The 15,721-nt window shown below is 37.7% G+C and overlaps 1 protein-coding gene across 1 annotated transcript; it reads right to left on the bottom strand.

Annotated features, from left to right (window-relative positions):
• Positions 1 to 1,824: 1,824 nt before the first annotated feature.
• On the bottom strand, positions 1,825 to 10,440 carry LOC132156167 (uncharacterized). Its single transcript, XM_059565060.1, has 4 exons — positions 10,255 to 10,440; positions 5,724 to 8,627; positions 3,878 to 3,914; positions 1,825 to 2,468 (listed from the first exon to the last, which is right to left on the bottom strand). The coding sequence occupies exons 2-4, from the start codon at positions 8,584 to 8,586 to the stop codon at positions 2,417 to 2,419; spliced, it is 2,952 nt and encodes a 983-aa protein (XP_059421043.1). The 5' UTR covers positions 8,587 to 8,627; positions 10,255 to 10,440; the 3' UTR covers positions 1,825 to 2,416.
• Positions 10,441 to 15,721: the final 5,281 nt, after the last annotated feature.

Raw genomic sequence — 15,721 nt, 5'->3', positions numbered from 1 at the left:
CAGTGTGTTTGACGCATGTTGGTTTGGATTGTTTGTCAGTAACACTAGATGATGTTTTATATAAAACAGGATCTCATCCAAAGGATTAATGCAGTCCACAAATAAAGCACATGGATGTGATAACAGACATTTTAGAGTTAGATTTCAATGTTCACAATGTAAATGTCCACCAGAGGGAGACCAATCTTAACTGATTCAACTAAACCAGAGGTCCCCGATCCTTTTCCCGTAGCGCATTTTTTTCTACAAAATTCATCTCTTACCCTAACCGAACATAACTGAACCAGAATTTTAATCTCCAGGAGCTCTTGATAATTACAGGCAGATGTGTTGTACCTGAACTCTGCTCAACTCAACCAGACTTCGAGTATATTTAGCCATTTCTTTTGAAAATGAAACCTACAGGACAAATGGGATGTAGAACAAATGACTGACATTTCTCTGTAGCGTATCACTTTTTGTTGTTGTTGCCTGAGAATTTGATCTGTAAGTTCACAAGGAAACCACTTATTCCGCTTCCACTTATTTCAGAAAAATAAAAAGGTAACTGAGAGGTTAAAGTCAAAATTTTAGATACAGTACTAATCAAAAGTATAGGTGTTTTTTTAAAGGATACTTTTCTTCAGGACATTAAACGGATCAAAAATTACAGTAAAGTTGACAACAGTTGACATTTAAAATGTTTCAAATTATTTTTGTTCTTCTGAACTTTAAAAAATCAGCATGATTCCTGATCATGTGATTGAAGTCAAGCTGCTAAAAACAAAACAAAAAAACAGGTTTTCCATCAGTAGTTATATTAAAAGTTATTTTAAATTGTAATCTTTCACAATATTTCTGTTTTTACTGTAATTTTGATCAAATAAATGCAGCCTTGCTCTTTAGACTTCTTTCAAAAATATTTTAAAACCCTTACATCTGAATGGTAGTATATGAAGTTAAATTATCTTTTTTTTTTCTACTTACAAAAACATATGTGTTGTAAGTTTTAATAATAAAAAATGCACTTCATGAGGAATTTGCACAACCCAAATATATGGAATTTTTAAAGGCGTTAAGTCCGGTATATAACACATGACAGCAGCCAATATAAAAATAATTCTGTAAACGGTTAAACATCTTGCTATACAGTATTCCCTTTCATTCAATTACATGGAAAGCTTAAACACGGTTACCAACATGTCACCTGCTGGGAATGTTTGCCAACATTATAAAAAGGGCAACAACTTCACAAGTAACAACTGAAACATTATTGACACCAGAAATACAAAGCAGAGTTAAAACCGAACATGTCTGCTTACATACAACAATGTCATGTTAATGTCAAGTTTTTGGGTCGCAAAGAATAACCCAAGACTTATAAACATTTGACTGCTTCACTGCTCATCAATTCAAAGTGAATTCATGGGTGCAAAATAAAAACATGAATACGGTCCAGACTTAGTCCTTCACTTTCAACCATCCTTTCTTATAGTCTAACAGCAGCTCAAGATAGTACTGCCACTCAGGCTCACTATCATATTTGACCTCAAATACAGTTTTCAGTGGGTTGGTATGTGGCTCATGGACGCGCAGCACCACTCCTCTGTACCACACTTCTTTTTTGTCGTTGTCCTCATACAAATGCCAAATCCTCTTTCCCACCAGGTCAGGATACTGATGCTCCAACGCCAGACGGGCAGACTGCACAGCGGAGCGCAGGACCCATCTACGTTGGTGCTTGGAACCATGTTTTTCGGAGAGGCATGGACGACTTTGAGAGTATGAATTGAAAGAAAACTCCCTGTTCTTGTGGCTTTTGTGCCGGGATGATTTGTGTTTCTCTTTTCTGTAATGGTCACTGTCTGTGCATCTAAACTTTGCCGGAGCTTCCAAAGAATCAGTGACCTTCTGGTAGTGGGTGACTCTACCCCCGTGACCCTTATTGTAGAAGACCTTCCTCAGCTTGAGGACCATGCTGGAGGGCCCTTTGGACAAGCCCTGAGATTCTGCTGAGCTCTGAAAAGACACCAATGACGTGCTTTCGGTCTCTTCACCAGTGCTATCAGAGAAGTCGTCATCCGAGGTCAAAGGTCGCCCCCAGGCAGAGTTCTCAGGCTCTTCTTGGGTTTCACCTTCGATCTTTACCTCCACATGTGGTCCGCTTTCACTGGAAGACACAGGAGACCCTTCCCATTCATCTCTATCTAAGGAACTGACGCCGCTCCACCTCGCCGGTTTCTCAGTGAACTCATCCTCTTGTGATGATGAACTGGTCTCCTCTAAAAATGTCCTCTTGGAGGAAATCTTTACTCTGCCTTTCTTTCTCTTCAGGCAAATTAGTTTTTCCAGCTTGTCCACACATGTGGTTTCCGGTGTGAGAGGTCTGGAGGACCCGAGGTAGATTTCTTCAGTGCCATTTACACGAGCGGCTGATTCATCTGAGCTGTCCGTGTTCTCTCTCTTGAATGTTAAGCTGGTTTCTACTCCTTTAAAAAGAAAAGAATTGGAATTTAGTAACAGCATTTCTTGACTGACAATTATTAAAGCTAGATTACAATTAAAGAACAATTAATCATTGTTAATTATTAAATATTAACATTAACCAGACTTAGAATGGATTAATATTGACTAAAGCAGATTAGGGATAGTTCAACCAAAAAGTTATAATTTACTCAGTTATTCCAAAACTGTATATCGTTCTTTCTTTAACACGGAACAAGAAAGTCATACAGGTTTGGAAAGACAAATGGCACAATTTTCATTTCAGGGTGAACTATCCCTTTAAGACTCATTAGCATATTCAAAGTTTGCATAGAATTATCATTTATTCAGCTTTAGTTCAGAAAATGGACAACCACTCAAGAATAGAATCACTCAAACAAAGGGTGCAAATAACACATCCAAACAGTAGCTCTCTCTCTCTCTAAAAAAAAAAAAAGAAACTTTCCCAGCAACTTGGAGCATATTTTGTTTGCAAGCGTAAGGCATGATTTTCAGCTAATATTGTACCTTTATGGTGCTTTTTTTTTTTATTCAAAAAAAAAGAGCAGCCAGTATAATATATTTTGTGTTTCATAAAAGACAAAAAAATAATTATACATTATGAGGTACTGTTGGGGTAAATGAGTCTGAATTTTGATATTCTTAGGCTGGTGCCTGAATTTTGAAAATGTTACACAGAGTGAAATGTTGTTGGATTTATTAAAAAGCATATAAAGACCCTGTTTCCAGTTCCCTCCACATGCTTTTAGAAACATTCTTGTGGTAACATGACAATAGCATCAATAAAATGTGATCAAATTGGTTATTAATAATAGAAGAAATATTACCTAACCATGCCAATAATAAAAAAATGCCATTTGGTGAAATATAACAGATGATAGAGCAATTTTAAAATGTGTCAGAAATTATTTAAAAAGGCGTCAAATGATAGAACATGGCAGAAAAAGTTGGAAACAAAGAAAAATAAAAAAAATAAGGATGTCTTAAAAAGAAAAAATAACTACTACACCTACAAAAAAACGAATTGAGTGCTGTAACTGATGACAGACAGCTGTCAAAACCTGGAGCAACGTAATGGCACTGCAGGTGAGAAATACAACACTAGTGCATATGGCAACACCTTCCATCCTCCATCCGCCTTAGCACACCTACAAAAGTGCACACCTACAAAACTTCCTTCCCTGAAATGTACGTGTCTGAAACTGAAAGATTTTTTAAAGCATATCATTGTTCCGTTCTAGACAATATCTGATCAGAAACACACCTGCAACAAAATTGCACAAGCAAGGACCTGCGATTGCACGAGCAGCTCAAAGATTTACAACCCTCTCTACAACGGTCAACAAATACGATTTGTGATTGGAGTTTTGGGGACAAAGTAATAAGAAGGTACCTGGTCATTTTTTGGACACCATCTGTACCAGTGGAATCTGCAAAAACAAGTGTTTCAAATCAAAAAAAATATGACAAAAGTATGATTAAAAAAAAAAAATCATAAAACATGAACATTAAAACCACAGGTATGCACAATGTATGGCTGATCTTAATGTAATAAAAGAAAAACAAAAACAAATTATATATAAAATATATATTTTTTGATCTAGGACTAAACTTTAATATTATATAATATTAAGCCTTCTACCTAAAGAGTAAGATCTCTGTAAGATCTTATACAAAGTAAAATCCAACAGTCAACACAATAGTTCTGCTTACTTTAGAAATGTGGAACTGAAAATTAAGATTACTAAACTTATAACACAAAGTTTCAGTATTCACATGTATCCTTCCAAGTACTATACAAGTGACTATGATATTAAACCCCAAGTAATACATTTGTGAATTTAAAATAAAATAAAATAAAATTTGGAAAATAAAAATAAAAAGTTTGTCGAATGTCTTCGGTCCTTGTGACCACTTCTTTTAAAAGAAACCTGTTGCAGAACAAATAAAATAGAACCACAAGTCTGATACTTAAGAGTGTTTTCTGTAACTGAATATGCCACAGTATGTTTCATGCAACAATAATAAAAATACCATCATCACCATATTATCAGTCAGATCCAAACATAAGCAATGTCTTAATAAATACAATTTTATTAGAAATGCACTAATAGTAAAATACTACTAATAGATAGAAAGCAATGTTTCATGAAATGTTTCATGTTACGGCCGGCAACCAGTACATTGTTGATATAAAAATTCTGTACTATTTTGTCAAAACATAAATAAATAAATAATATATTATATATGTATATATGTGTGTATATATATATATATATGTGTGTGTGTGTGTGTAAATAAATAAATAAATGTAAGTATATATATATATATATATATATATAGTACAGACCAAAAGTTTGGACACACCTTCACATTCAAAGAGTTTTCTTTATTTTCATGACTATGAAAATTGTAGAGTCACACTGAAGGCATCAAGGGCTATTTGACCAAGAAGGAGAGTGATGGGGTGCTGCGCCAGATGACCTGGCCTCCACAGTCACCGGACCTGAACCCAATCGAGATGGTTTAGGGGTGAGCTGGACCGCAGACAGAAGGCAAAAGGGCCAACAAGTGCTAAGAATCTCTGGGAACTCCTTCAAGACTGTTGGAAGACCATTTCAGGTGACTACCTCTTGAAGCTCATCAAGAGAATGCCAAGAGTGTGCAAAGCAGTAATCAAAGCTAAAGGTGGCTACTTTGAAGAACCTAGAATATGACATATTTTCAGTTGTTTCACACTTTTTTGTTATGTATATAATTCCATATATAATTCCACATGTGTTAATTCATAGTTTTGATGCCTTCAGTGTGAATCTACAATTTTCATAGTCATTAAAATAAAGAAAACTCTTTGAATGAGAAGGTGTGTCCAAACTTTTGGTCTGTACTGTATATATATATATGTATATATATATATATATAAAACATGTACACTTTGCAATATGAAAGATGTATATTCCTTTTGTGATTTGCTAAAGATTACATTTAACAGTGTTGTTAAATTTGATCAATTGACTTAATTGATTAGGTTAGTGTTACTTGGCAACAAAGATAATCTAAATGTAAAAATGGAAATTTGTTTTAATATCCAAAAATTAAATACCTCATACTAAATTAATAAACACTGATATTGGCCATTAACTGATATGATAGCAATATTTTCTGCATCCAAATATTTATGAAACGGTTAAAAACGTAATGAGTCTTATGCTAATAATAGTCAATCATCCAGCACTCACCAAGGAACTTGCAGACATTGGTGTAGTAGAGAAGGTTGAGGACATCAGGGTATATATCTGGCAGATGTTTAAGGGACAGAAGTCTCCGGAGTTTGGAAGAGAAGGCCTTTCTGTGGAGTTGCGTCAGCTGCCTCTCCTCTGAGAGGGTGGTGGGCCTGAGCTCCAGCCGATGCTCCTGAAGGACCTGGTCTATGAATGCACCTTGAATCTGAGGAAACAGCACCTCTTTAACCACCAACATGGGAATGAACAATGCACCGGCCCTCATGACATGAGGAAAGGGACACTGGTGGCTTTCAACATACTTTTGAAGTTGCCAGACCACCTTTTTAAGAGCCACCTCCATCTCATCACCTTTCAGCCATACTTCTCTTATTTTTGACCCCAAGAGACAAGACACCTTTTGATCTTTGCCTGATTCTTGAAGGTCCAGTGTGCATAACCATTCCCTGAGCTCCTGACTAGGGGTTTGATTAACGTGGAAGCATACGAGTCTACAGAGAGACTGATGAAGCTCCATAAACTGATGACGGGCATGTTTGCTGCTACATATAATTGGCTTGGCCTCTGGTGGAGATTGAGGAACCTCAACAGGTTGGGTTACTGGAGCTTTAAGGACATCAGGGATGACAATTTTGAAATTGGCCAATTTAAGGCAATGAGGTTGGATTTTAGTGAGGGAGAATTTAGTCAATGGAGGGGGCACTGGAGGTGTTGAGGGCAATTTAAGAACTGGATTGGAGTCCATGTTGTCTTTCACAGCATTCTCAGTCTTGCATGTGGCTGAAGATTCAGACTTTTCTAATAAGAAAGGATCGTTTTTTTCTTCAAAGTCACTCTTTACTACAACATGACAAGGACGAGAGTCAGATATACTTGTGTCTGGCTCCCCTTGCTCTTTTTTGACCTCAGAATTGTCCGTCTGATGATTCATTTCCTCAGCAATGCTCACTTTCATTTCCGACTGACAAGTCACTTCATCTGGATCCAAGTTTTCTTTTTTTATCTTTACAGTATCTGGCATTTCAATTGGAGCTTCACTGTTAGCTGGTGACATTTGGATGTCTTGTTTCAAGCTGAGGTCACTTTCACCTGAATTTGAATCTAGATCACAGTTTTGAATTTCCGGCTCTTGTTTAAGCTGTGTCGCCTCAGGCTGTGGCTGTAGACTTTTTGAATTCCTTAGTGAAGCCAACATGCCTGTAGATTCGAAATAGACTTTATAAGGAGCCAAGCTAAAAACTTTATTAATAACTGGCATGGGTGGGGAGGACGGGGACTGAGGCTCATTATCTGACAAAGCATGAGTTGAGTCAATCTTTTGCTTTTTACTGGCCATGTCTGATTCAAGTTCCTCTCTGGGCCTTTTAGCTAATACATCTTTGTCAGATGGATCTGAAACACAATGTCTTATCTTAAGTTCATCTTCACGGGAAATTGTGGGAAATTCTTTGGAACTGCCTACAAGAAAGCCAGTTTCAGACATCTCTGAGTGTTCAAGAGTAGTGGTGTTACTGGAATGTCTGTAGTGGGCCAGAGTAGGATGGAAAGTCTCAGAAATTCCAGACTGTCTATAAAGTTCCCGAGGGGAGTCTGGTGTCTGAACCCTTCGTACAGAGAAATCAAGTGGTCGCTCTGATTGATGCACTGGGAAATGTGGAGGTGGCCCATCGTGCATAGGTGCTTGGTTACTCCTACAATGTACTCCATATGGATGATAAGAAGGATATTTTGGTATCATCAGACCGTGTGGGGGGGCAACAGAGCAGGATGGTGACATCAAGTCAGATCGAGGTGAATGGAACTGGCCCATGTGATGATGCCGACCATGCTCGTCTGTAATAACGTTGGGATCTGCTCTGTAAGCCTCATGGTGACTCTGAGAGTAATAGACACTGGGACACGGAGCAATTGATGTGTATTTTGATATGTGAGGATGATCCTGATATACTTTTGAAGGAACTCCACGGTGTGCCAATGTCCTTGGGTCATAACTATGGTGAAGACCCTTGTATATCTGTGTTGGAATTGGGGCACGTTGGCAGTACTCTGGTGTGGAACCAATAAATTGATGTGCAGTGTTGTAAGTATAACTTGGTTCCATTAAAGAAAGTGACCTTCTTGGCTCGTTTGATCGGATACCATGGTAACTCTCAGCCTTTCCGTCCATTATACCATCCGCGTCATACTCTAACTGCAAAATCCTCTGTTGCACCAATGCTTCCTGGCCCTTTTTATGCAGATAGGCCATGCGGCTAAAATGAGCAGCCCATTCATCACCATATATGCGAGGGGACATCCTTTGTGGTCCACGTTCCACACCGTAGTTATGCCTTGCGGTGCATCCAGGCTCAATGCAGCAGGGACTATGAACATATACCGGTTTTGGAATAGCCAACCCAACACAGCTTTCTGCATCTGATCTTCCAATGTGACCCTTGGGATCTGCCAATGGTGAGATGACCCCAGCTGCCCTGGGACTGTGCAGTCTGGGATAATAGGCCAACCTCTGTTTCACTGCCAACTCTTGAGGTAAAGCACAGCGTCCACCACCAACATCCACAGGAAAAGACTCTTTATCAGGCCTGTGAATGGTTGGAATTGTAACTGACCCTTCAGTGACCGATGAGTGAATCCCCGGGCTTGGCCCATTTCTCACACAGGTTTTTGAAGGGTCCCATGGAGAAGGAAAGTCAAGTGTGTCTTGTCCACCAAGAGAGTATGGGAAATAAGCTCTGCTTACTGGTAGAGGTTTGTCATGGGAATAGTGTGTTAGGCTGTCGACTTTAGGGAGCCCAGTGGCACCTTCCATATTACTTTGAACAAGAGGGTGAATGCAGCTCCGTCCCTGCTTACTGCTCATCTTAGACTCCTGGGCTCTGGCTTGACCCAGCTAAATCATAGCTATACAAGAAAATAAGAAGAACAAAAACACTTTTTGAGATTATATGTTAAGGAAATAGGAGTTCTCAATGCTGTACAATCATTTGAATGAAATCTTTATACAAACAGTCACCCAGCTTCACCTCTTGTGGTTTATTTATCTACTTAGCAATACCTTCCTTTCTGTGGTTTTGTCAAAACACAGTTCCTTTACAGTGCATTCTATTTCCACAAATGCCATGTGACAGGTTCCTTCTTACATTAGGAAGAAATGTGTGAGCGGTAACCACAACAACTAGAAACACAACATTGGGTGCACCATACTTCCTTTGCTTGCAAGAGCATCATGCAGTTTGGCATATTACATCAAAGTTAATCAGATGTGAATATGTACAAATGTTCCAATTGTCACATGCATTTAGAATTTAGTTAGGACAGAAGAAAAGATAATAAAATAATAATAATATAATTGATGCATGAATATGTATACACACACTTACATTTTAATATTTTTTTATTATCAATTACTCTTACCGGACATTTACTATTCATAATATTGTTTTTGTATCTTTGGTTATAGATTTAGACATATACATATCATTTCACATATACATGTACATCTATTTTCTCTCTGCATTACTTTATTTTTTTAATAATATAAAAAGTTATATAAAATGAAGCTTATTAATTGTAGATTTTTTTTTATAAAACTCAATCTACACCATTTTAAAGGTAGAGGGGAGGTTTACTCTTTCGTTCTGGTGATGTTCCCTGATGAGCAAAGAGGGCATAATGAAGCTCAGAGGAAGGCAACACTAGGCTTGACAGTGGCAGTGAAATGGGATTTAAGTGGTTTATTATTGGTGAAGACAGTCAGTCCCAAGATGAGGCGACCCAGAGGTCTAAAAGTGATGAAACAACCCCCAACATCTTTCAGCAGAACTGTGGCCGCGTCTCAAAACCTAGTGAGCAGCCCCTCTAGTCAGCACTTGTGAGCATCATAGAGTCGTGCAACATTTGGAACACGCCCAAATATGCTGCGTGCAACAGATGCGTCTTAACAGTTATAACGTGTTATTAAAAAATATACATTAACATTACACAGCGTGACGAACACATCGTTATTGCACTATGATACATTTAGGACAATCCTCTATTGTGTGCACGAGGCGAACATGCAAATTTACTAATGCAAATCCGCGTTGAGAAAAAGAGACCATTTGGGGCACGTTTAGAATATTTTGGAAAACTTCCGTCAACATTAACCTTAGCTAAATATTTTTATTAAGAGCGTCTATATACTGTGAAAGGAAAAGTGACAAAGCCTCCTGAACCCTAGATATGTAGACTATTTATCGTAACTCAGGAGACATTTAACTATGTTTTTAACATATGATCTAACATGCTTTAACATATAATCTATATAACAAAGTACAAAGTTGTTACTTCGGATAGTAGTGTTTACCATCATAATATCAAGCTGAAACGTGGTCTCATACTCTCAAGACAAACTTTATAACTGTGCCGAATACAGTTATCAACTTTAGTGTCTGTATTGACCATGTTCGTATATCTTCGCCAATCTTCGACAACAAGTTTAAGTTCTAATCATCCTTAAAACAACTTTTGTTTATGCCTCAACGCTCACCTCATCCGCTGAGATTCCTATCCGATCGCACCAATCCATGACAACTGAAACACCCCAAAGTATAACCCAAACAGTTTGGAAGCGGATGAAGTATTGTACCAGAAAGTAGAGAGACATGCTTTAACGCCGCTGCTTATTTTGCGAAAGGTTATTTCGCATTGCCAGTCGAAGTATGTCGGAGCTAGCACGTTTAGCCAATCGGTGGGCGACAATGAAAAGAAGGCGGGGCTTCAGTGCACAGGCGGTAGCAGTTAAACCAAGCGTGAGGTACATTTGTAACATGAACATTTTAACTTAAAAGAACGTTTTAATCCGTATGGTATATAATTTTAATTAAATAGCACATTTTCATTATGTAGAAAAGCCTGGAAACAGTATGAATGGAATCAGGAAATTGGTCTTATGTAGGCTTCGCTTCAGGGCTTTATGATTTGTACTGTATGTTTCAAATACATTACTGTACGCTAATTGGTTATACAGGTCGAAGAGAGAGTTGGAAGTGTGGTTGTTAGATAGTTTTTCCCCCAGTGCGCACTGAATAAAAGAAGCTAAGTTTTAGACAACTGTTAAATAACATTTCTTTGTCTTTATCTTTCGATGACGTCCGACCATTCTCAGTCCTTGCATGAGCTCATGGAAAGAAGTAAGCCTTTTAGTCTGCTCACAAACTTCTTCAAAGTTCATTATTACATTCACACATTATATAGTTGCATCGCAAGGGGTGGTGTTTTAGTTTATCCAATGAGATATGGATTACATAAGTGTGGTACACAGGCAAAGAAATATACGCTATATAAAATGGAAGTATGGCCAGGAAGTTCTTGACATATTAGGAGCACACTTGGCCAAGGATACCTCAACTCTGAGCAGAAGGACAGACGGAACTCAATAAACTTCGGGCCTATAGCCCCCATCCTGGTCTGAACATCTGAACTCATGAGGAAATAAACATGTGTGAGCATGAGTGTATACATTAAGATAGAGAGAGAGAGAATGCAGAAGGGAGTAAGGATGGAGCGAGACAGAAGAAAAAGAGTAAGAACTTGCTTTTAACACAACATCACATGTTTGTGACAAACCTAATGACGCTGTTCTCCAGCATGATCTGAGAATGAACCGAAGAGCACCTTGTGCTTCACTGGGAGCAAATACATCTGAGTGTCTGTCCCTGCCTGCAGCATATTTCTCACCACACTGGGAAATGTTGTAAAAGTGCTGCAGATTTATTGCTTTTTAGTGATTTACAGTCACTAAAACGGTATATTTTAACATTGGTTTTAACAGGAAACAATGTACTCATTAAAAAAAAGGTGTTGCTGCTATCAGCTATGAGCTAGAATAAGCATATCCTGTAGGCCTACAGCATATGTGATGTGTTTTGTGATGTTTGAAAAGCCCATTAACCCATCTCTGCATGGAAATATCTCAAACTCTATGTTTAAACTGGCATGAAAACCTTGTGATAGCAAAATCTTGGCTTTGTTGCTTAACTGAAAAACGAAATGTACTTAGACAGACTGGACTCCATTGTCAAGCTTCTCTAAGCCAGTATGTCACTCATGGAAGATGTAGAAGTACCAGTCAATACTTGGGATTGACATAGACACTGACCAAGATCTCTCTGACCATGACATTTCATTTATTATTCTTTGCAAAGTAATATCCAAAACACAGAAATCTAGAAATTAATATAACTTTTTATTGATAAAAAGCAGCAATCAAACAGTCAGCTGTTCATCTGAATTGTCTCATTTCTAACCCTTCATTTTTATTTTTACATTGTTATCAGTGATAGTCTTTTTTTCAATCTCTTACACTTCTCTCGTTTTCCACAATCAATCATCCACCCTCTTAGCTTTTTCCAATTGTGGAATTCTGACAGTTGGTCTGTTTTTAAAAATAACCCTTTATTTCACATTCCCCAGAGACATGTTCATTTCATATGAACCAATGAGATGGTCATATGAACCTTTATATACAGAGGGCTGGGTATTGTTCAAAATCTTTCGATCCAGTGCCAATTTCGATATACAAATTCGATATATCCGAATACTTTTTTCGATACCATACGTTTTAAAATCCATTTCAACATCAACACAAATACATTAAACACAAAACTTTTATTTTTCACCTTAATTACAACAAATTCTGGTAACACTTCACACTCACGATAACATTATTAATACAACTGGTTGTGCTTTTTGGATAGGGGTGCGCAATTCAGGGGCAGACTGGGACCAAAAAGTTGCCCTGGACTTTCTTGCCCACAGCAGCTCACCACATAGTAACGCAAACGCCCCTGTTTTGATGTAATTTATTAATTTAATATTTAAGTAAACAGTTTTGGGATTTTAGCCAATAGGGCAACTGATCCTCCGTTGAAAAAAAAAAAAAAGAACAGCAGCTGTTCATTTAGTGACTATAGTGAGCGATACATGTTCATCAAGACACAAACATTCTTCTAGAACTCACACTTTGCATTCAGTTAGCAGATCCATACGAATCATGCATGAAATAGAAGTTTATAAACTCAAACGTTAGCTTTATGTACTTTACAGATGAACTTGAAATCTTTATTCATTCGAGATGTTCAATAATAGATCATCTTTGGCTCGATAATACAAGTTCATGATCCGATTAGTGAACCGATAATTCTTTTGAGTCAATCTTTTAAAATAATAATTTATTTTGTTTAACGAAACCAGTGTGAAAACCAGTGTTTCGCTCGCAAAATAGTTAGCCCCACTTCCCGGGGCTGTGTTTTCCAGTCCGATGGGCTATCGTGAATAGTGATGTAAAACCCCTAACTTGATTCGGGTTGTTCACGCTTGAAGGGGTGAAACGGATCGTAGCTGATCGTTTGCACTTGTTTCTAAATATTGCTGATTCAAGCGTTTTAAACAATTCGCGCGCGTTCGGGGCTTGCACTCATATGGCAAGCCAAAAGGGTCAGAATTACGCTATAGATGAATCGCGTTTACATTCAGAACGCCATTTTTTACGGCGTTTAAAATGGTATTAGCGCCATCAAATATGCCATCCTGATGACAAACGTTGTAAAAAACGCCGTATTTAATGGCATTTTAGTGTTTGTAAAAAGCGCTGCTTCTAATGCCGTTTGGCCTGCCACAGGACGCTGTAAAAAACGCCGTTCTGATTGCACATAAGTGCCAGTGTTGCCAGATCTCGCGAGACAAATAAGCAATCAGGCCTGCCCAAAACAAGCGACTTTTTCAAAGGAACCCCCCCCCCCCCCCCCAGGTTCTGGGAAGATAAAAATAAATAAACTGTGTGCACGGTTTTACAATTCGTGGGGACGGATTTTTAAATTGTGGGTACAGATTGTCAATTTACATCCATGTGGACAGCTTGGTAAACTGAGCTTCAGGACAATGACCACAAGAGGGAGTTAAACCACCTTCTAACATTAGAAAACTGATGGGATTTCAAATATAGACTGATGTACCGAGTACATTATATACACAGTAAACATCTGATAATTAAAATTTGCACACACAACTAAATATTATCCTGAATTCACAAATTCTTTATTCATTATTGCATTAAAAAAACTCTCCTACAGTCCAGTCAGTCACCATCAGTCGAAACCTGCGTGCATTTATTTAAAGATTACGTCACTCATTGACGCCATTTTCCTAACCAGAAAAAAAAACCAAAAAAGAAAACCACTTTGACCTGCTCTGCCTCTGATTGGCTAGTACTCGTTGCCATCTGGGTCAGAGCCATTTAGAAGCAGGATATGGGTGGGAAAAAACTCTGCTGTCTCCTAAAGACAGAGAACAGGCTAGAACTCCTACTTTTAAATAACATATAGAAAATATCTGCTTGATAACATATTATGGAGCTGGGAACAAGCCCAAATAAGCAACTACACTTTAGAAACAAGCCCAAAAAAACGCGACCTGCGACTACCAATATTTGTAAGCGACTTTACAGAAAAACAAGCCCAAAGTCGCGTATAATAAGCGGACTGGGCAACACTGATAAGCGCGCGTTATTTACGGCGTTTTGCTAATAGTATAATGAACCACGCCCACTGATTTCTGTAACCAATAAGTTTGAACTGTTCTCATCCAATCAATGATGACCTGACTAAGAGCAGTCTAGTTTATCTCCGAGTTCGATTGTCATTTTAATCATTCGGTTGATTGACATCAAGGTGACCAGCAGAAATTGTATTTTGCATTGTTAACAGAAGCTGAACATTGTACTCGACAGCTGACAGAAGATTCTGGTGTATTACAGTCAACTTTAGTGAGGTAAAGATTGCTTTATTTCAGGTTATGTAAAACATGGGCTCTGTCCTGCGACCTTTTTGCTCTAACCCCAATTAAACACACCTGATTCAGATAATCAAGCCCTCAACAGCCTCCTGGAAACTTCCAGGAAGGTTTATTGCAAGTTGAGTTAAACTCTGCTGGATAGTGACTTTCTAGGACACACCCTTGTTTCTGAACCTTAGATTTGTGTGCTTTCTACAGCCCATTAAGCCCATTAAGTTGAATGTTCTTATTCTATTCTAAATTATTATATTGATTAACCTTTTTGCATCCTGAAAATTCAGTACATAAAAGTGGGTTTTTTTTAAAGGCTAGAAACAATGCAAAGAAGCATTGCATGGGTCAGAAGGAGGCTGATCACTGCACCAGAAGCAGACGAGTTACTTCAGGATCTCAATGAATATATAGCAGAGGTACAAGACCATAGGCAGCATGGACAACAAGGTAAGTCATTTCTAAACCGTTTAAAAATTCTGGCTTTCTAGTGTCCACCTTTTTTGTCTTTTCTAAATTCTCTCTCTGTCTTCTATACTATATTCTAACTATCCATCTATAACTTCTAATGTCAATTAATCTATTTGCTAAACTGTCTGTTTATCTGTTGTTTCTAAATTATTCTTTTTATCACTTCTAAATTATCGTCTATCTTTTCTAAACCATCATCTGTATTTCTTAATTGGCCATTTCTTTTCTAAAATATCCATCTATCACTTCTATCTATTCTTAAACTATCCAAAGAGTTATTGTAGAAAACTATTTTCTAAACTATCCATCTATCCTTTCTAAACTCTTCTGAAATATCTTTTCTAAACTGTTTGTCTTTTCTGTCTAAACCCTCTAGCTATAGCTTTCAAACTGTCTGTCTAGAAAGTTCTAAGTATTAATGGGCCCATATTAATTTATCTTAACTTTTAGTGAAGATTAAACAAGATAGAGAGTGGAATTTATTACATTAGCCATTCTGATGAGATCGTCTCATCACTTTAAACTTCAAACGATGCAAGAAGTAAGATTTGGTTTTAAAATTAGCTTTTTATGACTTGTAATGCATGGAAAGCGCACTTAGACTTAATTGTTTAAAATAATTTTTGAGAACCAATAATACTTTTGATTGCGTGTTTGTTCCAGGAGGTTCAAATTAAATCGCTCTCTGATGTATTCTGAAA

Source organism: Carassius carassius, chromosome 13, assembly GCF_963082965.1.
Source record: "Carassius carassius chromosome 13, fCarCar2.1, whole genome shotgun sequence".
Lineage (NCBI taxonomy): Eukaryota > Metazoa > Chordata > Actinopteri > Cypriniformes > Cyprinidae > Carassius > Carassius carassius.
This window is presented reverse-complemented; position numbering and strand designations above follow the sequence as displayed.

Bases quoted from the DNA above. Each gene is read 5' to 3' on its own strand.
- LOC132156167 (XM_059565060.1), bottom strand. From the start codon at position 8,586: ATGAGCAGTAAGCAGGGACGGAGCTGCATTCACCCTCTTGTTCAAAGT. The intron at 3,915-5,723 runs GTGAGTGCTGGA...TTGTTTTTGCAG, and splicing joins CAATGTCTGCAAGTTCCTTG to ATTCCACTGGTACAGATGGT. The intron at 2,469-3,877 runs GTACCTTCTTAT...TTCTTTTTAAAG, and splicing joins GGTGTCCAAAAAATGACCAG to GAGTAGAAACCAGCTTAACA.